Source organism: Silurus aristotelis (genome assembly GCF_946808225.1).
Source record: "Silurus aristotelis genome assembly, chromosome: 26".
Classification (NCBI taxonomy): Eukaryota; Metazoa; Chordata; class Actinopteri; order Siluriformes; family Siluridae; genus Silurus; species Silurus aristotelis.
The window spans coordinates 3,792,572-3,820,554 of record NC_139599.1 but is presented as its reverse complement, the minus strand read 5'-3'; the positions used below and the strand labels follow the sequence as shown (position 1 = coordinate 3,820,554).

The 27,983-nt window shown below is 38.1% G+C and overlaps 1 protein-coding gene across 8 annotated transcripts; it reads left to right on the top strand.

The window, feature by feature from the left end:
* The first annotated feature begins 47 nt into the window (after nt 1-47).
* Nucleotides 48-27,263, top strand: pisd (phosphatidylserine decarboxylase). 8 transcript variants are annotated; one of them, XM_083531129.1, is made up of 9 exons: nt 63-193; nt 5,756-5,826; nt 7,477-7,631; nt 19,493-19,658; nt 21,538-21,774; nt 22,639-22,777; nt 22,893-23,042; nt 23,879-24,039; nt 25,148-27,263. In XM_083531129.1, exons 3-9 carry the CDS (start codon nt 7,621-7,623, stop codon nt 25,376-25,378), a joined length of 1,095 nt encoding a protein of 364 aa, XP_083387255.1. In that variant the 5' UTR covers nt 63-193; nt 5,756-5,826; nt 7,477-7,620; the 3' UTR covers nt 25,379-27,263. The 8 variants fall into 8 exon arrangements, 7 of the variants coding, with proteins under 7 accessions (XP_083387252.1, XP_083387255.1, XP_083387256.1 ...); XM_083531130.1 differs by having other exon boundaries at nt 79-152; XM_083531126.1 differs by lacking the exon at nt 19,493-19,658 and having other exon boundaries at nt 48-193.
* The last annotated feature ends 720 nt before the right edge of the window (nt 27,264-27,983 follow it).

Here is a 27,983-nt window from a genome sequence, read left to right as displayed (position 1 = left end):
GCTTTAGGACCGCGCAGATGCAGACGAACTGATTTAGAGCTCATAACGTCACAACACTTCCTGGAAGATATGTAGTAAAGATTTGGGAAAGATCGCAGACGTAATAGAGATCGTCGTGGAGACGAGAAAACATGGCCGCGTCCTTGTTTAAGGTGTGTTTTTCCGGCGTGCCGAACGCTTTGAGAGGAACCGGGTGAGTTATTAACGTCAGGGCGAGTTAAATGCAGTGTATGACTGTTTGTTACATTAAGGTATATTTCGATTTAGTTTCGAAATATATAATAAAGGACATGCAGTAAAGGTGATCAGGAGCAATTGGTCACATGTGACGTCATGGAGTTGTTTAAAATGAAATGTAAGGAAATGGATGTTTGTGATAGATTGAATCATGTCTTTTTGAGCAGTGGAATTGAAATAGGCTTTTATTTAAGGATTACTTGATGATTATGATAATGATTACTATGATGGAGATGGCGGTGGTGATGACGAGGACAATCAGGGCAAAGGTCAACTACAAGGAAATATGCAATTAGGACCATTACGGTTTTATATTTTCAAGGTATGATAAAAAAAAATAAAAAATTAAGATAAGATTAGGGTTGCAAAATTCTGGGAATTTTCAAGGCTGGAAACTTTCCATTGGAAATAATTGTAATAAATTGGGAATTTACAAAATTGCAGGTTGGCCTGTAACAGGGAACTTAAAAGTAGTATTAATAGGATCATTTTAATGCAATTTCAGTCCCTGCAAGTTCATCAATCACCTGCACACAGCACACTTACTGCAGGACATCAAAAACTGCATACATACAGTGAGGAAAATAAGTATTTGAACACCCTGCTATTTTGCAAGTTCTCCCACTTACAAATCATGGAGGGGTCTGAAACTTTCATCGTAGGTGCATGTCCACTGTGAGAGACATAATCTAAAAAAAAAAATCCAGAAATCACAATGTATGATTTTTTAAACTATTTATTTGTATGATACAGCTGCAAATAAGTATTTGAACACCTGAGAAAGTCAATGTTAATATTTGGTACAGTAGCCTGTATTAATGTTTGCAATTACAGAGGTCAAACGTTTCCTGTAGTTTTTCACCAGGTTTGCACACACTGCAGGAGGGATTTTGGCCCACTCCTCCACACAGATCTTCTCTAGCTCAGTCAGGTTTCTGGCCTGTCGCTGAGAAACAAGGAGTTTGAGCTCCCTCCAAAGATTCTCTATTGGGTTTAGGTCTGGAGACTGGCTAGGCCACGGCAGAACCTTGATATGCTTCTTACAGAGCCACTCCTTGGTTATCCTGGCTGTGTGCTTCGGGTCATTGTCATGTTGGAAGACCCAGCCTCGACCCATCTTCAATGCTCTAACTGAGGGAAGGAGGTTGTTCCCCAAAATCTCGCAATACATGGCCCCGGTCATCCTCTCCTTAATACAGTGCAGTCGCCCTGTCCCATGTGCAGAAAAACACCCCCAAAGCATGATGCTACCACCTTCATGCTTCACAGTAGGGATGGTGTTCTTGGGATGGTACTCATGATTCTTCTTCCTCCAAACACGTTTAGTGGAATTATGACCCAAAAGTTCTATTTTGGTCTCATCTGACCACATGACTTTCTCCCATGACTCCTCTGGATCATCCAAATGGTCATTGGCAAACTTAAGACGTGCCTGGACATGTGCTGGTTTAAGCAGGGAAACCTTCCGTGCCATGCATGATTTCAAACCATGACGTCTTAGTGTATTACCAACAGTAACCTTGGAAACGGTGGTCCCAGCTCTTTTCAGGTCATTGACCAGCTCCTCCCGTGTAGTTCTGGGCTGATTTCTCACCTTCCTTAGGATCATTGAGACCCCACGAGGTGAGATCTTGCATGGAGCCCCAGTCCGAGGGAGATTGACAGTCATGTTTAGCTTCTTCCATTTTCTAATGATTGCTCCAACAGTGGACCTTTTTTCACCAAGCTGCTTGGCAATTTCCCCGTAGCCCTTTCCAGCCTTGTGGAGGTGTACAATTTTGTCTCTAGTGTCTTTGGACAGCTCTTTGGTCTTGGCCATGTTAGTAGTTTGATTCTTACTGATTGTATGGGGTGGACAGGTGTCTTTATGCAGATAACGACCTCAAACAGGTGCATCTAATTTAGGATAATAAATGTAGTGGCGGTGGACATTTTAAAGGCAGACTAACAGGTCTTTGAGTTTTAGAATTCTAGCTGATAGACAGGTGTTCAAATACTTATTTGCAGCTGTATCATACAAATAAATAGTTAAAAAATCATATATTGTGATTTCTGGATTTTTTTTTTTTTAGATTATGTCTCTCACAGTGGACATGCACCTACGATGACAATTTCAGACCCCTCCATGATTGCTAAGTGGGAGAACTTGCAAAATAGCAGGGTGTTCAAATACTTATTTTCCTCACTGTATCACTAACAATTTGTGTTTGAAACTTCCTCCTGTTGTGTGTAAGCTCTTTTGCAACAAAATTACACTAACAATTACGTCAGTCAAAAATCATTTTGAAATCTGTATTAGTTTGCATGCATGTCAGCTTATGACCAAACAAAATGTTTGTTTGTATATAATACAGTTTATATACATTTTTGCAAAAGAAGTTCTAATTAATTCCCATAAATTCAGATAAATTCCTGGTAAGTTTCCACCTTGGAATATTACCGAAATTCCCCAAAATGAACAACACAAGGAGTACCCTCGTACATACGTAACCTAGTGACTTTCTTATAGAATTTTTCTGGAAATGTAACCCTTTGAATCCTTAGATAAGATGAAACTTTATTAATCCCAAAGGAAATTATTTTGTGAAAGTCTGCTTCAAAGTACAATAATAATAATAATAAAAAAAAAAAAATATATATATATATATATAATTTAGAAAATAAAAGAAATATTCTCTCGATCGATCTGTGTGTCTGTGTGTGTGGATATAAGCTATGAAGTGTGTGTGTTTGTGTATGATGTATATAAAGGCACAGTGATACTGTCTGTGTTTATTGTGTCAGCTGTTCTCCCTACTGAAAGGGGAGGAGTTATAGAGTTTTATTATATGAGTGAATTAAGCCACAAATTATAAAATGAAAACAGTTTATTTTTAAAATAAAAGGAAACATTAATACAAAGTCATGTACAAAACATATTTCTGCATGAGATCAGTGATGCTCATATACATACAAAATTTTATATATATATATATATATATATATATATATATATATATATATATATATATATATATATATATATATATATATATGAATAAATAAAAGCATTCTTTGACTGAAGGTTTGTGGACACCTGATCAACACACCCATGTGTATTTTCCCTAGACAATACAATATACACCTATCAGGCATAACATTATGATGACCTGCCTAATATTATTGATATATTATTGATATATTAAAGTCCTGACCCTTCGAGCATTAACAGCATTAAATTCTTTAGCAATTTAATCTAAAGAAGCTCGCCTGTTGGATCGGACCACACTGGCCTTTCTTGGACCACTTTGAGAGATACTGAACACTGTCCACATTAGCCCATTTTCCCTGCTTCTAACACCTCAACTTTAAGGACAAAATGTTCCTAATATATTCCACTCACTAACAGGTGCCATGATAAAGATATAATCAGTGTAATTCACTTCATTGTTCATAATGTTAAAATGTCAGTGTATGTTGTATTATGGTGGGTATCTGCACCTCCACTTGCAGATGGATTCTGGACTTTCACACCAACAGATAGTCTGTTAGGTTGGGCAAACAGGTATCCTCAGCCCTCATTCTGAACACTGGCATCCCACAGGGCTGTGTTCTGAGCCCACTGCTCTACTCCTGTTCACCCATGACTGTTCTTCTCTGCAAAACTCCAACATCTTTATCAAGTGTGCAGATGACACCACAGTGGTCGGCTATATCAGCAACGACTACGAATCGGCCTAAAGGGAAGAGATCCCAAGCCTGACAGCGTGGTCACCCTAAACGCCATGAAGACTAAAGAGCTCATTGTTGACTTTCAGAAATCTAACAGCAGGAGACACTTCCCAGTCTACATCAACGGAACTGAGGTAGAGAGGGTTCCAGCTTTAAGTTATTGGGAGTTCACATCTCTGAGGATCTGTCCTGAAACCAGAACACTTCAGCTCTGTTTAGGAATGCACAAGAACGCCTGTACTTCTTGAGAAAAGTTTATCTGTCCACAGGGATTCTAACGAGTTTTTACCGTTGCATCACTGATATATACACTGATACATACACTGATATATACACTGATACACTAAAAAACTCGTTCCTCAGAGATGTGAACTCCCAATAACTTAAAGCTGGAGCCCTCTCTACCTCAGTTCCGTTGATGTAGACTGGGAAGTGTCTCCTGCTGTTAGATTTCTGAAAGTCCACAATGAGCTCTTTAGGCTTTAGTCAAGAGCATCCTGACCAACTCCATCACTGTATGGTATTGAGGCTCCACTGTGTGTGATAACAAAGCCCTGTAACCTGCCAACTACCTGCCAATGAGCAACTTCACCACAGCAGATGTCTGCTCACAGCATCATCAAGGACTCTTGACATTTCAGTCACAAACTGTTTAACCTCCTTCTATCAAGAAGGAGATACAGGAACATACGCACTAGAACCAGCAGGTTTAGGGACAGCTTTTTTTTAATCCACCATCACCCTACTGAACTCTACACTACACCGTTAGATGAGTGTACAAACACTATATACAACTTTTGTACATTTGTACATGCAATGTACATATTACATATTGTATTTTTTTATACCCTTCATTCTCTACACATATTGTGCCTTACATACATCTGCACTACTATTTTGTGTATCTATATATTTAGTGTGTACTTGTTTATTCAGCTTTTACACATTCTTTTAGTGCCATAGCCTTATAACTATTTACTTGTATGTTTCAACAGTGTCCACACATCGTTTCACTACAATAGCCTTTATATTTTTTCACTGTACATATGTTTACATTTATATATATTACATATATACTTAGATATTGATCTGCACTTGTCAATTTGCACTATTGCTCCTATTTGCACTTCTTGTAGGTGCTAAACTGCATTTAGTTGCTGTGTACCGGTACTATGTAATGAAAATAAAGTTGTATCTATCTAATTAGAAAATTTTCCTTCACTGGAACTAATAGGCTCCAAAACCATTTCATCATGGCAATACCCCTGTGCATTAAATGGGCTCAATGAAGACATGGTGATCAGTTTGCTTCACTGCTTATAATGTTATAATGCCATAATGTTATGCCTGGTCAGTGTAAGTTTATGAAGGGAAAAAAAGGCAGATAGTCATGATGAGAAATGTAAAAGTTCTCAGATCTGGAGATCTTCCTTGGGTTAAGATTACTTTTAGTTTGAATGAAGGCACCCATACCGAGGATAATAAATTCATAAAATATAAACATCAAAGAAAAAAACGCCCATGTAAAAGCTGCAGTCTGGTCAGAACTGCCCTTAAAAAAATTAATCTACGATTTTTGGTTAATCAGAATCAAACATTCATCAGCTTGTGGTACAAACTGATGGCGGTCTTGGCTAACATATTTATTAATTGTTAAATAAATTCTAAACCAATGTAATACTTTATATTACTTCAAGTAATGATTCAAGTATTTAAAATTGGATGTAGGGATTAATTTGTAAGACTTGTAATACAGGTGTTATTGTGTGCTGTGTAAAAATAGAAAGTATTTGTGTCTTATATGCAGTTCTCCTCTACTCCCAACTGCTAACCAAATCCGATGGAGTCGACACGCACATCTACGTGGATTTTCAAAAGGTAAGCATTATTGTTTTCTAGAAGATTCAATGACTTCAAGAAGGTTTTTTTGGCTCACTCACTCTGGGCTTTTTACTCTTAATGAATGCTGGGAAATGATGTCTTCTTTCTAAAGACAGATGATGGCAGTATAATCGGAATGTGTATTCCTTGTCTCCAGAGTATTTCTGTGCAAAAAGTTCATGTACATCGGATTCTGATTATATTCGTAAAATATTTTTGTCTTTAATAAATTTGAACAACTTTCTAAAGTAAAATGAACCATATTTCTGTTTTAAAATACATTTTGAATCCCCACAGACTTCCCCAAGGCAGAAACGGTCACTTTCAAGGTGTTTAATCGTTCCATAAAAACTTTTACAAACAGGACGAGTTTGCACGGATAATAGTTATCATTGGGCCTTTGCCTGACTAGAGTACACATAATGTTGTGAGCTTGGCCAAAATATTGAAATAGGAATTCTAACAAATGACTAACATTTGAACAATATTTTAAAAACTTCAGATTATTACTCATTTGAATAATTCCTCATGCTACCCGCAACGCTGCACTGTTGACCTTCGCTCATAGACGCTAATGCTAACGCTTCTGAGAGGATATTGAAAGCAGTGTTGATGTTTGACATCCTTTATATTCCACTATTCTATTTTGAGAATAGAAATTTGATAGGAACCTTAGGATTTATTACACACTCCCAAAAAGTAGCAGTAGATGTCTTTTCGGTTGTCTGTAATAGTTTGTAATGACGCTTTTTCCCGCTGTTTTTGATATCTAACGTCTTTTAAAACAAGCCTTGATCGAGGGGTGTTTACTGGAGGTCGTAAAGGCTAGTCAGGATTGACTCGTACATTTCCACTCAAAGGCAAAGACCCGACTCTGTGTATGTTCTGCAAAAACCCCTCTTTCTTTAGAAAAGTATTACACGATTTTATGAGGGAAGGTTTGAATTTTTTTGTCACATGCAGATTTTTTTTTACCACGAAGCTGTTGACACAGGATTAAAATCTATTGCTACTTCTGCAGTTATTTGTTTTTCTTCTGACATTTTATTTATTTTTATTTATTTTTTATTTGGGATAAATGTTGTAACAGGGTTCATACCAAAAAGTGTGCTTTTGGCTTGGACAAATATCAAACTATTTTTCTAATCACCACAAATATTTTTTTATTTATTTTTAATTTCTTAAAATTTTTTTACACACATTGTTTTCAAAATAAGTTCATAGACTATGGTACTGAAAGGGAAAAAAAATACTTTTTTCAAAGTGAAACTGCACACTTTCTGCATGTTTGAGCAGATTTACACTGTAAACTCATTAGCCTGACTTTCCTGTCGCAGTCCAAAATCACTGGCGGTAGACTTAGTCGCCTCGCTATTGCCACCTGATGACAAAATGTTGGCAGCCACCAAAAATATTATTGACAAAACAATCAAAACTTTTCAATGAAGGGGAAAAAATAAATCCTTTTTATGTCTAACTCAATATGTGATCTTGCTGATTAATGATGTAAGAGGGAACAAGGTCATTTTCTTTATTCCTGGGCTTCTTGTGGATTATAAAATCTGAAACGTCCTAGGATTCGATTTTTATTGCCATTGTCTTATACAAGATCTCTGGAATCAAACATACACACCCTCTTTGATTCAGGCTCTCAAGTTCTTCAAGCTCGTGTACGCCCACTTCCTCTCTTAATTGCTACTGGAAGTGGCTACCTCGGCTACAATCAATACGAACGTTATAAAGACCGGAATCTGGAGAAGCTTGGAATCGAGGTTCCTCCGCGTCTCGCCAATGAGCTACAGGTAAGGCTCTTATATATTTTTCAGCTGTGGTTTTTAATCATGTGTGTAAACCAGCAACCCAGGAACATAGCTTGTTTTCAGTGCTCTTATGCAGATCGTTTTATCAGTTCTGAGGCAGTCTGCTTTCTCTACTGACAGTGTGTGTGTGTGTGCGTGCAGTATTGTTGAGTAGCAATAGAGAAGCATCCTGATCATTTTGCATAAATTTATCACCAGTATCTCTGGATACCATGCCCTGTGCGTGCGCGCGCGCGTGTGTGTGTGTGTGTGTATGTGTGTGTGTGTGTGTGTGTGAGGAATCACTGTACTATATTTTTACGATTTCACTATATATTTGTTTCTGAGTGGGACGTTGTCTTGGCCTGGGCATCTACTGGGTTTTCTTCTTAGCCTGTTTGTTTACATTGGGAACAAACACCAAAGTGGAGTGGGCGATATTGCAAACATTTTGTGACACTGTATGTAGCGAGGACGTGTTTGGAATATAAATGTACATTACATAAGGATATACACTAAGGACTATTAAGTCTATTATGTTAGGTAACTCACTGTTTTACTTTTTTTCCTTTTTTTTTTCCCCATTTTGGCACAAAGTGTTTCGTTCCTCTTGTACCACAGCAGTTTGCGAATCAAAGAATGACATGTGCTGTCAGTTTATAGTAAAATATAATGTTAAGGAATGTGTGTAATCGGGATTATGTGCCAATTTGTGTTAAGCTGTTACTGTAGACACAATGGTGCATTACAGCAAGCACATGTAAACCATATAACCAGGTGATTTGCCTTTGAGCCTGAACCTCTGTTCGAGAAGATATTTTGGCAAAACTATTTCACCCCTGTTTGACCAATCAGATTTTAGAATAGACTGCTATGGTATAATTCCTGTGGTGTAAATTCCAAGGAATTAAATGGGGCTTGGTGTCGCAGATGCCCAGATTGGATTACCACAAGATTTAATTGGATTCTCGAGCCGTTTTTAATAAAAATAGATTCAATTTGTAATTACACAGTTTGCAGATATGTTTCTAAAACTGTACAGGGAACAATCTCTAGATTTAAAACATTTCATAAGCAAAAGTGTTGCAGTTTTAAACAGTTGGCACAAAAATTGATTTTGGTTAGAATTTAATAGAATTGGTTTCAGTTTAGTGGCTGATGGTTTTATGCAGCACAGATGTCTGATCTAAATAGAAGTTGAATCATCATAGAATTGTAATTGTGTAAAGAGCAGTTTGCAGATGTTCATATGATTTAATCGCAGCATATACAGGTGTATCTTAATAAATTAGAATGTCGTGGCAGTTCATTTATTTCAGTTATTCAACTCAAATTGTGAAACTTGTGTATTAAATAAATTCAGTGCACACTGACTTTTTTTAGTTTGAGTCTTTGGTTCTTTTCATTGTGATGATTTTGGCTCACATTTAACAAAAAACCCACCAATTTACTCTCTCAAAATTAGAATATGGTGACGTGCCAATCAGCTACTCGACTCAAAACACCTGCAAAGGTTTCCTGAGGCTTCAAAATGGTCTCTCAGTTTGGTTCACGAGGCTACACAATCATGGGGAAGACTGCTGATCTGACAGTTGTCCAGAAGATGATCATTGACACCCTTCACAAGGAGAATAAGCCACATTTATTCAGAAGAAGCTGCTGTTCACAAAGTGCAGTATCCAAGCATGTTAACAGAAAGTTGAGTGGAAGGAAAAAGTGTGGAAGAAAAAGATGCACAACCAACCGAGAGAACCGCAGACTTGAGAGGCTCGTCGAGCAAAATCGATTCAAGAATTTGGGTGAACTTCACAAGGAATGGACTGAGGATGGGGTCAGGGCATCAAGAGCCACCACACACAGACGTGTCAAGGAATTGGGCTTTGGTTGTCATATTCCTCTTGTTAAGCCACTCCACAGACAACGTCAAAGGTGTCTTTCCTGGGCTAAAGACAAGAAGAACTGGACTGGTGCCCAGTGGTCCAAAGTCCTCTTTTAAGATGAGAGAAAACCAAGGGGATAGAGTCTGGAGGAAGGGTGGAGAAGCTCATAGCCCAAGTTGCTTGAAGACCAGTGTTACGTTTCCACAGTCTGTGATGATTTGGGGTGCAGTGTGATCTGCTGGTGTTGGTTCACTGTGATTTTAAAAACCAAAGTCACTGCTCCCAATTGCAATGGGTGTTTTAGAGCACTTCATGCTCTCTTCACCTGACCAGCTTAATGAAGATGCTGATTTAATTTTCCAGCAGGATTTGGCACCTGCCCACACTGCCAATAGCACCAAAAGTTGGTTAAATGACCATGGTGGTGTGCTTAACTGGCCAACAAACTCACCAGACCTGAACCCCATAGAGAATTTATGTGATTATTGTTAAGAGGAAAATAAGGGAAAACAAAGAGACCAAAAAATTCTAATAAACTGAAGGCAACTGTCAAATAATCCTTCCATGCCACCTCAGCAGTGCCACAGACTGATCACCTCCATGCCTCGACGAACTGAGGCAGTAATTGAAGCAAAATGAGCCTCTACCAAGTATTGAGTGCATATACAGTAAATGAACATACTTTCCAGAAGGCCAACAATTCACAAATTTTTTTTTATTGGTCTTATAAAGTATTCAAATTTGTTGAGATTTGAGTTTTTGGTGGGTTGTGAGCCCAAATTATTACAATTAAAAGAACCAAAGACCTAAACTAGTTCAATCTGTGTGCATTGAATTTATTTAATACACAAGTTTTACAATTTGAGTTGAATTACTGAAATAAATGAACTTTTCCACATCATTGTAATTTATTGACATGCACCTGTGTATCGTATATATGATACTAATGATTCCTATTTCCGATTAAAAAACAAATTCTGCTACAGACTTAAGTTGAAGATAGGATTGTTCATTAAATCCATTGCTGATGCAACCACTTGTCCCTGTCTGTTCAGTCTGTTATAATGTTGTCTAGGGCACACTGTAAATAAAGTTATTTGGGGCTTATCGACCTTGTAAGAAGGTCATCGTGGCCTCGTGTTCCTAATGCTGCAGTTTCTAATTTCACCCACAATTATGTTACTTCTGAATAACATTCACACTATTTGTCTGATAAAATCATAATTTCTGCTTTTTTACTGTCAGCAGGTGCTTCAACATCAGCCTCGAATATTGTTTCATAACAGTTTGTAATGTGAGACGTATCATTTCTCAGTGATGTTGAAATTACATATAAGTTTAGGATATTATTAAATTTTTAATTACATCACTGTGTTCTTCTTGTCGTGTTGATTAGTGTAGTGAAAATCGACCCATGTTCTCATTGATTGTAGTGTTCTTGTTGCTGGATGTTTAACATGTTCACCTTTGGCCCACTTTGTGAATTTGTCTGTTAAATCTTTCACATTTTTATCTTGCCAAGTCTTATTGTTTATTCACGTTGTACTTGCAATGTTTTAAAAAAAAAAAACTAAATCAGTCAGTCAAAATGGTGCAAATAGAAATGAATTTGACATCAATCATACGCTTAATAGATACACGTATTGGGATTTTTCCAGCCATATGTTGGTTCTTCCCCAAACTGTTAACACAAAGTTGGTGGCATACAATTGTATAATGATGTCTTCGGATTTCAACTAGAAAACCCAAACCTGTGCCAGCATAACAATGCCCCTGTGCACAAAGCCAGCTCCAAGAAGATATGCTTTACATGGGTTGAAGAGGAAGATCTTGAGTAGCCTGGTTTTAAACACCTTTGGGATGGATTTGAACGCTGACTGAACCTCAGGCCTCCTCACCCTAAATCAGTACCTGCCTTTACGAACGCTCTTGTGGCTGAATAAACACACACCTCCACAAAATCTAGTGGAACATCTTCCCAGAAGAGTGGAGGTTGTTATAGCAGCACATTGGGACTAAATGTGGAATAGTATGTTCGAACACACCTGAATCCTACGGTCAGTTATCCATAAGACAAAAAAAGGCTATTCATAATTAATATTACATTCTTAGAAAGATATATTCTTGGATGCATCTGTCCATTAATATTTAAGTGATAAATTAAGGAAAATGTATGTATAAATCATTGGCACGGTTTTGGAATCGATTTTTTATCTCCACATTGTTGACGAGCTTAGCCAGTGTTAGACGAATGAGCAGAGAGTGGAGTGACATGGTGCAGAGCCAATCGGCCGGTTTTTATTTTAGGAAAGACATGTGTCATACCTGATCTGGATCATTTTACATTAATTACATCACCTAGACATCGTACCTCCAGCACGGCTCTGTTGACTGTCACTTGTACTGACCTGGTGTTGACCCGAGTCACAGTGGACAGTTAGATAATAAAATAAGATAAGGACAACAAACCAATGAAATGTTCCTGTTTGAGTTGAGGGACTGGTACAGTCCTACAAGTTCAATCACTGTTTAGTTTTGGGTCTGGGTATGCTTTAAAAATATCAAGATTTGGAATTTTTGATTGCAGATTACAGTTAAAAAGAAATCAAAAAATTTTCAGCATGTTCAATTTGTCAAATCAAAAGCCTTTGCAACGTGTACGTAAAATCTACTGCCCAAGAAAACGTGGAAAAAATTCTCAGACAAGGAATCCAATTCACTGATTGGGGAGAGAGAGAGAAAGGCATTAAACCAAATGTCACCTCTTGTTGACGTATTTAAGCTCTTTTTGGACTAAAAATGTGAGTGCTAAAAAGTTGCACACATGCAGCAGATGCAGGTAGGGGAGTGTCGAGCAAAATAAATAAGCCACAGCAGATAAAGCTGCTGTGCAAAGTGTAATGTACACACATTGAATAATAAATGCAGCTTAGTAGAGAGTAAAAGTTGCTTATATCTTTGATACTCAGTAAAAATAGAAAGTAGCCAAAAAAAACTACTTACCGTGTTTTCCCAAAAATTAGACCAGTTCATATATTGTTTTTTTTCTTCATTAAAAAGGAAACAAACAACCCACTAAAATGTGCAACTGCAAACTGTAGTTATTTAAATGTACACAATATCTGTGTATTTTGGTGGTTAATACCACAATGACTGGAACCATTGTGTCTTCTTCCCACCATCCAACACTGAGTAAAATCTGTTTAAAAGTTGTCATGCCGTCGCATTGAATTGGTCTGTTGAGGCCGAACGGATGAGTTGTCAGCTATTGTTTCAGATTGTTCCTGTTACAGGCTGTACTTTCCCTTTTCCCACTTTTTTTTTTTCTTTCTTTCAAGAAATATGTACATCCTGTTGTTGCTAAAATAATAAAACAAAAAAATACGTCGATCTCGAATCCCAAGACTCTCTTCATGATCACGGCCAAACAGGAAGTGAGACCCTTCACTAATTGGTCTGTCCGATAATGTGTGTTGGTGATGTCACTGTGAGATTCAGTTAAAGGGCTTTCACAGCTGTTCAGAGTTCAGATGACTCACATTGGCTCGTGGTTAGCTTCCTCCTCTTACGAGCCGACAGGAAAAGGGGTAGAACTTACTCGAAAACTCGCTTTTATCCCTCGTATCTGAGGATCACCGGGTCAAAAGTAGGTACAAATGTATTCGAGGTTGTTTAAATTGGAAAAAAGGAAAGATTTTTAAACAATTTTATAGACACTTTTTTAAATATTGAATGCTAGAATGTTAGAATGTGATAAACTAGTGTGGGGTGTTAAATTCTGTTTAGAAAACGAGGATAATGTGCTTTAAAATGAAGTGCTACGTTTTTATATATTTGACAGGATGTGAGTATGCTGAAGCCTCTGAAACTAGTATTTTGGAAACTGAAGGAAACGAATAGTTAGGTGTGACACGACGTCATTGAAAGCAGTTATAGAAGCTTTTTATAATCTCTAATCGTTTATTTAATTTCATATTTTTTATATTATGAACGTTTGGATAGATGAATACAGATTACAGTACTGTACCCGATAAGGAACAATAAAAATGGTGTGCTATTTTGGGAACAAAATCTGACATTTTCATGATCTAGCAACACTGCAGTATTTTGAAACGTGAGGAGAGCAGTGCAGAAATTAATACACAATTTAATAATCTTTATTAAAAGAACAACAACAACAAAAAAACCAGGCAGTGTATGTTTTATCTTTTGATATATGTTCCTTTATTATTATTAGAGGTTGCTAAATTTGGTCACAATGTTGGGATTTTCAGGCGTTTTTTTTTTTACACACAACCTTTCAGATCTTAAGCTCATTTGAACACATGCAGTAGATTTTAGGTTTTTAATGGCACCAGAAAGTTTTCATTCCTAAACCCATTCATTTGAAGTCTGCAAATGAATTCAAGTTTTTATTAAAAAAGATTCTTAATTTTTTCTTAATCTTGATTTTTTATTGCGTTTTTGGGTCTATTTGGATCTTCTTTTCTAGAGAGTTTTCTGGTGTTTCCACAAAAATTTTATATAAAAATATAAAAAAAAATATATATAAAAATTTTGCGCGTGATTTAGAGGTTTGTGTCGGATTTATGTCACAGTTACAGAACATGACTTCTGCTTTTTAGCCAGGCGGGTAAAAGGGTTCAGGATCTAGTAAGCACATGCCTGACTGTGTTGTCTAGCGAAAAAAAAAAAATGAAAGAAAACAACGCTCACCCCACCCCCATGTTTTCGAACCACCATTCTCTCAGCAGCATCAGTGCAGCCGCTTAACACCACAGGAGGCGGCTCTAGCGCTCAACCGGCCAATCACAAGCCCACAGCGCAAACCGGTTATTGGCTCCAAGGGCTGGCTTTCGAGATCGAGAAAAGCACCGGCAGAAGCGAAGCAAGCAGAAGGACCAGGAAAGCATTGCAAGGTGCACCTCTATCTACCGTGATCATGTGTCAGCCGAGCCTGACGCAGCAGCAGCAGCGGAGCGCAGTAGGGAAATGGTGAGATGTTGCAGAGCTTTGCACAGGCCGTCTTCTTGCTACAATCTCCACAGAGTCAGGGTTGATGCCCGGCGCCTCCGACCGCTCGGCTCCTCCTCGTTAGCAGGAGCGGCAGAGGGGTCCGCGGGGGTCAACAATAGAAACGCTGATGCCAAAAGCCCCGGTGATCCGGGGGTCGTTCAGATCAGCCATCAGAGCCGTTTCAGGTACCACGGGAGCGTGGATGGATGGAGAGAGTGTGATGGAGTAGAGCACGGGCCTGTTTGTGTGTGTGTGTGTGTATGAGAGTGCATGCAACTAAAATATACAGCTTTGGTGTTGATGAATTTTGTGTTTTAAAGAAAAGCAGATATGTTGAATACTGGATAATAAGAGACGAAAAAAATACAAAGCTGAGAAGATCTATGGGGATTTAATAATGTCCCTGGTGAATGCTATTGTGTGTGTGTGTGTTTGTGTGTGCGTGCTCTCCTTCTTGCATTTGGCCTAATTGTGCAGTAATACTATTAAGATCTTGCCAGGAAGCCAAAATGCATGGGAGCTAACCCAGCCGTTCTTAGCCTTAGCCATGACTTGTCCTTATAACGAGCTGCTCAGTCATGCAGACACACAATCGGAGAAACAACCTCTCGAGAGGAGGCACCGTGTACTTTGTTTTCCCCCTCGTTGATTTTCTTTGTTCCCTTTGCCAGACTCCTAAACTCCAAGCCAGCAAATTCTCCGTGTTTCATTCTGTGGCGTGAATAGCAAGTAAGCTGCAGTGCTCTTCATACCAGTGTGCTCAGCTGTGCCAGACAGGCTAGATGGGCTGGGGGGAGGGGGGGGGGGGGGTGTAGTGCACAAAAGCCTTTTTTGTTTATTTTTCTTTACTTACCGTACCAAATTGACCCTTTTATAACCGCACGTTCATGAACGAATGAGGGAAATAGAAATGCCTCAACTGCAATTATTCACCTCAAAAGCGAGTAAGGTTATGTAATATAGGATAAACAAGAGCAGTATGGTTTAAAAATGGCTACTGATAACCTCTGCAGTGCAGTTTTAAAGCTACAGTACACTCTCCACAGAAAAGAATTCATCACTGTCAGAAAGACTAAGAAAATTTGTATTTTGTGTGAGAGGAGATTCATGTACTGGATGATACCGAATTTTAGTTTTTATTATTGATCATGATCTTATTGTCCTGGGAGAATATCTGTATTTCTTTGTGATCTCAAACAGCATCTACTTAGATCGTGTTACATAGATGGCACAACACAACCGTTTGGATCAATATCCTCATGAAGAATCGGGCAGCCCTTGGCGACAATTAGGTCAGCACTGCGTAGAGAAATCAATCAAGCTTAGTCCAGTTTTAGTGACTGCTCTGTGGTAAATACTTCATTCAGTTCAAAGATTTCTCCACACCATTTCCATCATACAGTTTCATGGTTTGGAAGATGATGTGGATTGGAATTTCTGGCTCCTTTGCACAACCAGACTGTAACTAGAACCGAATGTTGCCCAGAAAGACTCAATATAGCTCACAGTGCTTTGCTGACCCCTATGCAACCCCTTGCTGTGTACTAGTGAGAGCCTCAAACTATTATTTATTATTATCTCGTGAGTATCATTGACAATAACATTAATGCAGTCAGTTCTATGACCTCAAAATGGCAACATTTATACAGTGGTTAATCTATATTGTGTATATATATTTTAAAAAATATAACAAATTATTGAGTCTTCACTTACTTTACATATAAAGCAGATATTGAACATGCTTGAATAAATCTAGTAAACGCACGATCAAACCACCCTCCCATGTAAATTTATGAGCATAGCCTTTCTTTGACTTGCAAGTTCCCTGATTTCTGATCTACAACCTCTAAACTTTTAGCCTCAAAGTTTAAACCTGTACAACTGCATGACATCCCAAAAACTTTGAGCAAGTCATAATATTTTTGGATATTTATATTAAATATAATATTGGCATCCAGTTGTATGGTGATGAGGCAAAATTAATACTTGTATGCAATTGAAATGTAAATTTATTTTGGTAAATTCTGGTGAAACTGAAGTACTGATTTATTTATTTTTTGCTTCATTTAATAGGCTTCACTTAACATTATAGGTCTGTCATTTCATCTTATTGTATATAACTTCTCCAAATCTGCTTATTATTCAGTGCAGTTAACAGTGGACATGTTCCCAAAGCAGCTTTACAGAAAGATAGATTATGAATATAAATATATAAATGAAGTCTTGAGGTTTATCCCTAATGAGTGAGACATTGGTAACAGTGATGAAGAAAATCTCCCTGACATGGTATAAGGAAGAAACCTTGAGAGGAATCAGACTCAAAGGGAACCCATCTTCATCTGGGTGACACCAAACTTCCATTTATTATCGTTCAATCACTGTTGTGGTTATCAACTGTTCTTTGACTCGTGTAAAATATTATTTTGTCCCCCCCAACAAACAGTCTCATCACTAGCCCAAGTTAATTCAATGTTAAGAATTTCTATACCTCTCTTTCTCTCTCTCTCTCTGGCCACTGATTACGGATGGTCTCATCCTGATTAGAATAGACAGTGTATTAGGACCTATAGATAGCTTCCTCACTTCACTTCCAGTTGACCCCAATACTGCTCACTCATCACTTTCAGTTCCAAAAATCCCCAGCTCACTGACAGACTGAAGGTAATCTCGTTCTAGTCTGCTAACATGCCCTCAATCTCCACATGCTCACGAACAAACCACTTTTCCTCAACTGATCCCTGTCTAAAGATATGCAGAGCAGGTTTCCGATGTGTAAACACCAGTGTGATTGAGAGTTGTCTAAATTCAAAATATTTCCATGGTCTACTACCAAACATAAGTCAACATACAGCTGCACTAACTTTTTACAAGTTCATGCTGCGACAGGAAGCTGGTTCATTTCAAAGGCTCTTGGACTGAAGATTTTATTTTAATCAAATATTCAGAACAGTTCGGTAAACATCTGACAGAAATAAAACACATTTATCAAAATTTAATTGTAACCATAAGGGTGCATACGCCTATATGGAGAGAGATTTGTGGACATCTGACTATAAGATTAGGCTTTTTGAACATCCCATTCTACATTTAGTCTCCATTTGCTCTTATAATAATTTCCACTCTTCTGTGACAATGTTGCATTGGAGTGTGGCTGAGGAGTTTTGGTCCACAAAGGAGTTAATTCAGGTATTAATGTTTGGTGAAGGGGCTGAGGGTACCTGAAGTTGTCCACAGGTTTATTGTCATGCTGTAACACAGGATTTTTAGTTTATCTGAAGAGGAAATGTAATGCTACCCTAAGACATCCTATACAATTGTGCGCCTTCAACATTGTGGTAACAGTTTGGGAACGTACCAACTATGGGCGGAAAATCCCAATATTTTTGTTCATATAGTCTAACTTAATGTACTTACTGATATTTAAATGGAGTCATCGTAAACATTTAATAGATTTGCTATTAAAATTGTATATTAACATTTTATAGCCGAATTGTCAAGTTCTTGTAGAATTTAACCAGACATAAACAAATTACTTTTGCATCAAAAAATGATGCAATACATATTTTAGTCTGTGTGTATATGGTCATGGCAGACTGCAATACCATTGAAAGTGAAAAGGTTTTATATTTTTGTTTGTGTGCGCTAATTTCTGTTTGTGTTCTCTCATTCCTTCCCCAGTTAGAACAAGATGCATATAGCTAGATTAAACATTTGTCTTTGAATAACCATTAAAAACTGTTTTCTTTTTTGCTTCAACAACATGTATGCACTACAAATTTAGCCTTTAATCATTTCTTTTCTAGAGGAGGCAAAAATTTCCAGCTGCTTTATGACACGGTCATTGGCCTGTTATTTACCTCAGATTATGGTTTATATTCCGTTTTTGTATTGCAGGACCTTTAGGATAGTAACACTAGAGATTAGACAATTAGATTAGAGATTAGAGAAGTTTAGCTATTGTTTGAAAAATTATCAAACGTTTGAATGTGCTGTTAGGGAAGTGTCTCAACGTTTAGGGCCTGGGTTTCTGATCAGAAGGGCGAGGCTTTAAGACCCAGTACTGTCGAGCTCTTTCAGCTCCTGAGGTATCCAGCTGTATCATGGCTGACCGAATCCCCGACCCACAGCTTTCTTACAAGTTGGGATATGCAAAAAAAATTAATCAAACAAAAAAAAAATTATATATATGTAATAGCCTCTATTTTTCTTTATTCTCTGAACAACAATAGACAAAATTTTTCCTCAGAAAGTATGTATTAAGGATTTTTCCAAAATGTCTCACCGAGGAAGCTCTAGAGATTTCATCAAATTAGTAGTAGTTTTATTAGTATTGAAGAGAAAGACCTCCTAGAACGGCCTTTTGTTACCTTAGTTTAAATATTGCAAGATTCTATTGTTGTAATGCTGTAAAAATGTCAAAAATGTCTTGCTTTATTTAGCGCAATCCTGCCATGGAAATAGCCATTGATGCATGGCATTAAAAGAACAACAAATAAAGAAATGTATCTTGCTTGGTTGCTAGTTGCTAGTAAAAGATTTTGTGACTAGGTTTGCGAGTTCACCGTCAACTCGGCGTGTAAGAAAATGCAGTATGGAGCTGCTGAAGGTTACAGTTGAATTTTATTCATTTGATTGGATTTTTTTTTTTCACTTTATACATTGAATGAGATTGTAAGCTCAATTTAATTTACAATGTACCTATTTAGCCCTAGGTGATGATAGTATTTAATTTGTATGTGAAATGTTAATACTAGAATACAGTATGTTTGTGTATTTTTATTCTTAAAAATGCGAATTGTATTTCTGCAATTTTATATTACTGACTGATGAAACAGGTGCTTCATGAATAACGCTTGAATGAATTAATGTTGTTGATTTACATCATGCTTGTTCAAATCTTACCAGTAGTGTAGTAATGTACTGTTTTGAGCTCTGAGCCTCACTGGCTTCGTCATGCGTGTTGCACAGGTTGCAGTTCCCGCAGTTGGCTTTGCGGCGGCGCCTTGGACAGCTGAGCTGTATGTCCCGGCCCACTGCCCGACTGCGCTCATGGCCACTCTCCTTCCTCCACTACATACTGCCATTCGCTGTACTCAAGCCCTTCGCTAAGGTGGGCTGGAGACCCACTAGCAGAGTAAGTCTTGAGGAATGGCATTACGGCCAAAACTACACGCATCTAAGTGTGTATGTGTGTTTGTGTGTGTGTGTGTTTGGTGAGCTCTGTGTGAAATCAGTATCCAGAGACTATCCTTTATATTGCCTTTTTATCAGTTTAACGTTTTTCCATTCCAACTCAGACCAGAAGAAATCTTTTAATACAATTCAAAGGGTGCATTGAGGGCAAGAGCATGTAGCGCAGATGGCTGCTTGCATATTCAGTCTCCACAGGCCGGAGTGAAAAGGCGCTCTGTCCTGCTGAGGTTTACTGAACTGAGGAAAGCTTTGTCCAACTCCTCACTTGTGTGCCATGGCGGCATTCACAGCATTGTTCAGGATCTAAAAGAATTCCCAGTCAGGCCCAGCCTCTAATACGCTGTCTCAGAATTCCAGTTATTCATTCACTAATTTGTAATGATCATTTCAGCCTGTTGATTTAACTGGATGCTATTTCTTTATAAGCACACACTGTCAATAGAGGATCAGAGTCTTAGAATGATTTTCCATGTTGCTGTGTTGCTGTGAAATCATTTCATTGACCATCTCAGAGTTTTTTTAAACTAAATTTAAGATGAGAGTATTTAACGTCTGTCTCTATTTATCTTTGTATGTTTTCATGTCTGTCACCATCTATAACTCTCTGTAACTGTCTTGTATCTATTTCTGTCTGTCTGCATGTCTGTCGCTATCTATTTCTGTCTGTATGTCTGTCACCATTTATAACTCTTTGTCTACCTGTCTGTCCATATTTCGGTCCGTTTGCATGTTTGTTACCATCTATTTCTGTCTGTCTCTGTCTTCCTGTCTCTCTGTCTTCTTTGTCAGCATGTCTGTCTGCATCTATCATTTTCTGTCTGTCGCCATCTCCATCTGTCGGCATGTCTGTTCGCATCGATCAACTGTCTGTCTACCTTCATGTCTCAGTCTCTGTTTGTCTGCATGTCTGTCGCTATCTATCATTCTCTGTCTGTCTCTGTCAACATGTCTTTCCCAGTCTCTGTCCGTTACCATTTATTATTCCGTCTGTCTCTGTCTACTTGTCTGCCATTGTCTCTGTCTGTCACAATTTATTACTGCGTGTCTGTCTCTGTCTGCCTGTCTGTCTCTATCTCTTTTTCATCACACCATCTGTCTATGCGGTTGTACCAAACAATTGTCTGTCTTTCTGTTTTTGTTCCTATTCCTGTTTTTCTTCATCTGTTTCTCACAATGTCTTTCCTGTCTGTATGTATCTCTATCCATCACTGTCTATCTGTCTCTTTGTATCTTTCTCTATTTTCCTTTATTGATAGTTTGATATAATATATAGACACAGTGATAAAGACAGACTGGTAGACTGGTTTGACAGACAGCCGCTTTTTTTTTTAAATACTAATATCTGAATCTTTTATAACAAACTACCTTTTTTCACATTCACACTAAAGAACTAAACTCTATTAGAGCTGAAGTATGAATCCACTGAGTATATACAATCTGATGACAGAGGACAGTACCTGTGTCTCAAATTGCATACTTATTCACTATGTTGAGCAATTTATGAGCTTGATCATTAAAAGATTTCTTTATTCCGGTTAGCTTTTGAATTGAGTTGTTGCCTTGAAATGTTCTAAAAAAGTCAATCTTGGGATATTGATTTAAAAGTTTTCTGGATTGTCTACATTAATCAATACCTCAATGTTTTTTGAGCATGGCTTCTTTAAAATGCAGACTTTTTCTGTGCAATTTTTAAGTACTGTTGCTTCAGTTAAAATGCAAACGGATTACTTTTAGAGTTATATGCTTTTATCACTTTGGTAATTATGCATATTCAGTAAACAGCTGGATACTTAAATCTGCTTCCTGATTTTACTATATAGGTTAATATATACAAGACCATCCCCACACGGCTGCTCTCCAGGGCCTGGGGTCGTCTTAATCAGGTCGACCTGCCTGTGTGGTTACGGAAGCCCATTTACAGCCTGTACATATGGACATTCGGGGTGAACATGAAGGAGGCCGCTGTGGAGGACCTGCAGCATTACAAGAACCTCGGCGAGTTCTTCAGACGCAAACTCAAACCACAGGCTCGGCCAGTGTGCGGCTCACACTGCGTGGTAAGTGGACGTGTGTATGTAATCAGTAAGAATGTTGTTTTTAAGAGGATTTTAAACTCTGCATCAATTATGTATCAAACAAACCATATTAGTGCATTTAGCAGCTAGAACAGCTTGGTGGTAAATGTAAACTGGGAAGTGGTAGCTCAGTGGATAGGATGGACTTCAGATTAAGATGGTCACGAGTTGAAATTCCTGCACCACTAAGCTGCAATTGCTGGGCCCTTGAGTGAGGCCCTTACCCTTCAGTTGCTCACCTGTATAACTGAGATAACTGTAAGGATAAGGGCGTTTGCCAAATGCCATAAATGTATGAGGCGGTATTGAAAATTTTCAAGACTAGTTTTGTAACGTGCCACCAGATGGCAGCACAAGGCTGCTCACACAGTCACAGGGAGCACCGCCCTGCATAAGTCTTCCAGGACACATTCCAGAAGTGTCAGCAGCACTGGGAGCACTGTTTTGCTGTGCAGGGGGACTATTTTGAAGGTTTTTGATACTACTATTTGCAAAACCTAATCCAAGCTAATTTATCCAGGTATCACTTATTAAACTTGGCTATCTTTTCTTTTTTCTTTCATCTCCTGTGCATTTCTTCCTCATATTCCAACATTTGTTTATGCACTGCTAATTTTGCAATCATAATCTTCATTCTGTAGCTGTTGAAAAACACAATGCTGCTTCCTCCTGTTGTACTCAAAGACAAAAACAAAAAAGGACTTTTGTTCTTTGTTAGCATATCAATTAATTACACCATTCAGGTCTCTGTTAAGGGGGTCTGAGTGACAGTGACCGGCTGGAGAATATATATTTTTTTACATTAAAAATTATGAAATATTTTCTCATTATTCTATACATTCTCAGATCAGTCCAGCTGATGGGAAGATCCTTCATTTTGGACGGGTAAAGAACTGCGAGGTAGAGCAGGTGAAGGGGGTCACCTACTCTCTGGAAACCTTTCTTGGTCCATACACATGGACTGAGAGCTTGGACATCAACAGACGTGGGTCCCATTTTATCTTCCTGATTTTGTTACTAATGTTATTTTTTAATGGATGATTCAATAATCGAGAGACCTGTTTAATGTCGTTCTAATATCTGTGTTTTTGGGTGTTTAGATGAAGATGATCACAACAACTTCCAGAACCTGCTGGTCACAAAGAAAGGGAACGATCTGTTCCACTGCGTGGTGTATCTGGCACCGGGAGATTATCACTGCTTTCACTCGCCCACTGATTGGAGAGTTTCACACAGACGTCATTTTCCTGGTGAGGCGCAAATCTTCCCGTGTAATCGCATGATTTCGGAAAGCGACTGAGCATTTAACACACTTTAAAATAGACAATGTATTATTATTTCAATCGAATTGCATACTGTATCTTGTACCTTTCACGGGTTAAGACGTGATTCTGTGGCATGCGGGTTTGCATCCAGACCCTGATATGTGAAAATGCTATGCAAATCTCTTATACAGATTTTTTTTGCTACAGCATCTGGTACAATATACAGTATCCAGACTGGTCTAGAAAATGTCGTTAGGCCTCAAACGACAATGCCGTTATAGGATCAAATTGGATTTCCTGTAGGTGGTGCTGTTGTATAAAAATAATTATGAAGATAGATTAAAAAAAATAATCCTGCCAAATATATGGATTGGTATAGTGGAAGAAAATCCACTAACCTAAGCTTGACTCAGATTTATGCTTTCCATGATTCCAGTGCAAAAGGGATGATTGCGGAGTCAGACTGTTCCATGTCTTGGGGGAAGTGGTAGCTAATTGGTTAAGATGTTTGACCTCTAATCAGAGGGTCAGAAGATTAAATCCCACCACCACTAGGCTGCCACTACTGGGCCCTTGAGCAAGGCCCTTAACCCTTAATCGCTCAGTTGTATGAATCAGATCATTTTCGATCTGGTTAAAGGCATCAGCCAAATGGTGTAATCGTAAATGTTAAAACATCTATCTTTTGTGTCTCTTCTCCTTTTGGGTCTTCTTCCTCTCCAGACCTCATTCATGGATCTGTACAGATGTATAACTCGTCCCTCTCTCCGTCTCACTAAAGAGAATAAACGTCTGTTTGTGGTGTTTTTTTTTTTTTGCAGGCTCTCTGATGTCAGTGAACCCGGGAATAGCGCGATGGATTAAAGAGCTCTTCTGTCATAATGAACGCGTGGTGTTGAGCGGAGAGTGGAGACATGGCTTCTTTTCACTGACTGCCGTTGGCGCCACCAACGTCGGATCCATCCGGATCTACTTTGACAAGGTCAGAACTCCCCTTTCACACAACTCGTATTTCTCTTTGACTCCTGAATTTTTTTTTAGAAAGAGGCACACATGAGGCTGTTTGAGGGGATGGTGCTTTGGTGTGTTCCAGGATTTACCTGTCCTCAGTCACCGCTGCTGGTGATGTTGGATGTGAGGGGGAAAAAAATATAATGCCAGTAACATGATAATTAAAATGATCAATCTTGAACATTGCATTTTATCAGAAGGTAAAATGCAAAGGCAGCTGCATTTAGGATTTGTTGTTCTGTAACGCTTTCCTGGTTATTTACAATTTTAATGGATGTTGGAATTTCTCTAGTGTTCTCTAGTTTTTCCTCCCAATGCAGTTTGGTAGAGGAAATAAAAGGATAATGAAGTGAATAAAGTTACAGGGCTTTATACTTGTCACAAGTACATTACAGCACAGAGAAATTCTGTCTTCATATAGCTAAGCGATTTTAGGAAGCTGGGGGTCAGACGCAGCATCAGCCATGACGCAGTGCCCCTGGAGTACCAAATGTTAAGGGCCTTGCTCAAGGGCCCAAGAGTGGCTGCTTTGCAATAGTTTAAGACCTTCAACCGCTGACCTTATTCACATTCATTACTCCCACACTTGTATTTCACCTTCGAAGTTTCAATCACTACTGCTGATGCATTTCAAGTGTGTTTCTAGGGGGCGTGTCACTTGTGTAATCACGTGACGCTCTGATTTCTGTCTCTGATATCTTGCTTGACTTTACAGTCTGGACTAGAAAGTGTGTATATTACTTAGTCAAAGTAAAAAAATAAAAGTAATAATTTTTAGCAAAAATTGGATGAATTTAGTGAACAAGTGTGTAAGTAAGAGGTAGTACCAAAAAGTTTAGAAACCGAGGATAGCTGAGTGACAGAGTGTGTACGTGGTCAGTTTAGCAGACGTGGTAACGCACGTGGTCAGAATTGCACAGATTTTGGCATATTACAAAACTATTCTTGAAACCTTTTGAACACCGTGTAAATGTGCATATTGATTTTTTTTCTATATGTAAAATACAAAATAAAAACAAACGATATTTTCAAAGCGCTCTACATTTACCATTAACCAGATCATTATCTTCCCTCGGCAGGAGCTCCGTACAAACAACCCTCGTTACAGTAAAGGCTCCTACAATGACTTTAGCTACATCTCCAACAACAACCAGGAGGGCGTGAGTCTGCGTAAAGGTGAGCACTTGGGCGAGTTCAACCTGGGATCCACCATCGTTCTGCTGTTTGAAGCTCCACAAGACTTCAACTTTAACCTCACAGCAGGCCAAAAGATCCGCTTCGGAGAACCTCTCGGGACCATGGAGACATGAGGGTGCATCTCTTGCGAGGACACTCCGATCTAATGCACAGACATTTTACGGAGGGTCCCACGGAATAACCCACAACGCACACCAAGGAACACCTCTTACCCAGTGACGCGGAAGGGTTCGTGTCACCGGCGTTGCGTTATTGTGATCAGAGTCACGTTTAATTCAGAGGTGTTTATAACAAGGTTGCTTTAATTATTTTTATTTTTTTTAGTTCATAAAGTTCTCTGTTAACATGCTAAACATAGACCATCCACTTGTCGCTGTTGGTTTGCTAGATTTGTTTTTTTCTGTTGTTTGTGAAATTTGTCTCTTTTTTTTGGCCATATTGCCTTTCATCATTGCTTTGGAGTGAATAGATTATTCGGGGGGGTTGTAGCACTGACAGATGAAAGATTTGGCACTTTTGCTTCACAGTCGACTAAAGCTCTTATTCCCTTTTTTTTTTAATCGATCTGATCTGAGCAATAACCTGAACTGAAGTTCTCTCATAGATGAGATAAAATAACAATTAATCCATTCAGCTGCATTTTATTGTAAATGAAAACAATTCCAGCCTCTCAGACAAACGGAAACCTTATTACGATAAGGAGCAAGTGGCTGTTTTCTAGAATGAAAAGATCCGAGATGTTGTTTTGTGGTAAAAAAAAATATATATATATATTTAATGCATATCAGTAAGATCAGCAATTCGAGCATTATTCAGATATTAGCTTTACATTTTGATGTTTTTCACCACGGGGACTGAATTTATTAATGTGTTCTCGTTTCTTGCGAACATGGCAAGCGCTTTGGGGGAAGTTCTGGTTTTATTAACTTAAAGAGCTATGAGGGGTGGTGATGAGGACATCAGCTTGGGTTTGTAACGTAATACATAATGTTTTCCAGATGAACCATAAATAATAATTCACTGCTATGAAGTAAGACATATTGTTCATTTTCTTTTTTCTTTTTTTCTTTCTTTTTTTTTTTTTTTTTTTTTTTTTTTTTTTATGTAATACTTGGAAAACCTCTGAAAATATTTAGGACATTTTCCTGCACGCTTGCTTTTAAAAAAGAAAGTTTTTTGGGGAAAAAAAGGTGTCAGTTTGTTTGAGAGGCATTTTAAGTCTAAATGGAAAAAAAAAAAAAGAAACAAAATTCCCGATTGTCCACTTTAATTCGTGTTTTATTTCCTTCATCCTGCTCTATCCTTCTTTGATATTCATGACCTACAAACATGTACAATCCTATTTGAACGCTGGAATATGAAAAAGAAAAAAAAATGGCAAGAGTTAATTTATTTCAAACAAGAGCTGTCTAGCTTTTGCCACACGATCTGTTTATTATTTTGTGATCTGAAGAAGTTCACTAGAATCACTGCCACATGTTAGGCTTCTATTTGTACTCTGTGTTCACACCGGCAGTGTTGATGGCTATATTTTCTTTCTAATTTGCACTCTCAGATCATTTTATGCTGGTCACTAATGGACCGTCCTGTTTTTAGTTTACAGCATGTGATTATGATTATGGGGAGGTGATAATTTAGAGGTTAAGGTATTGGGTTTGTATCTAAAGGTCATGAGTTCAAATCCAAAGCCACTTCAAGCTGCCACTCCTGGACCCCTGAGCAAAGCCCTTAACCCCATAGCTGCGTAGTTGTATAAATTAGATAAATGTATTTGGCATCTGCCAAAACATCATAAACATAAATTGTAAATGGTGTCACTAGTATCTTTGTAAATCCATATCCGTATAAATAGCCAGTTTTAAACACACACGGTTTCGTGTAAACATTTAAGCTAATGTTTGCACACTTGCAATTTCTGCTTAAATGAATTTTGGTTTACTGAAAGCTTGTGGCAGCAGAGTCTTAGAAGCTAGTAAACATAAAAAAAGAAAAAAAAAATGGTTGTTTGGGCAGGGGTGAAAACCAAGAAACTGTACATGACTCCTGTTGGAGACATTGACATAGACACTGTTCTGTTGCTCATCAGGTTGGTCACCAGTGGTGGACAGTAACGGAGTGTAATTCATGTATCTTTTTCATGTATCTGTACTTTACTAAAGTAATTCCATTTGTGGAGACTTTAACGTCGCTACATTTCAAAGTCAAATATCGTATTTTTTACACATCATCATCCGGGTAGAACTTGTTTTGATTGGCGCTTGGTGGTTTCTACGTAGCACCAACATACAGTTCAGCGTCAGTTCAACAGCAAGCAGAACATTTAGAGAGGAATAAATGATGGAAGAATCTCCTGACTCGAACTCGCCACATCATGGCCTCGTTTGCACAATTCTTTTTAAACGATTAATATCATTCTAATAATAGATCAGTGTGCTGAGTCTTTTCTCTAAACTGAGTTCGTTAAGCAAAGAGTCTTGTGAGAAAAATTACTTTATAGGAACATTATATCCGTAATAAATCGGAGTACTTTGGATTCTTGAGTTGATCTGAAGGCAAATACTTGCACTCAAGTCAAAATATAACGGGAGCACTTTTAATTTTCCTGGAGTCATATTTTACCGAGTTGATCTCTGCTTTAACTCAACTACAGGGTTTATGTACTGTTTCCACCACTGCTGATCACGGATTGTTTCTTTTCATATTTCCATTTCCATTTTT

Excerpts from the sequence above, each read along its gene's own strand:
- pisd (XM_083531124.1), top strand. The coding sequence starts at position 14,501 with ATGGTGAGATGTTGCAGAGCTTTGCACAGGCCGTCTTCTTGCTACAAT. Across the intron at positions 14,710-19,492 it reads AGCCATCAGAGCCGTTTCAG|GTTGCAGTTCCCGCAGTTGG; the intron begins GTACCACGGGAG and ends CGTGTTGCACAG. Across the intron at positions 24,040-25,147 it reads TCCGGATCTACTTTGACAAG|GAGCTCCGTACAAACAACCC; the intron begins GTCAGAACTCCC and ends TTCCCTCGGCAG.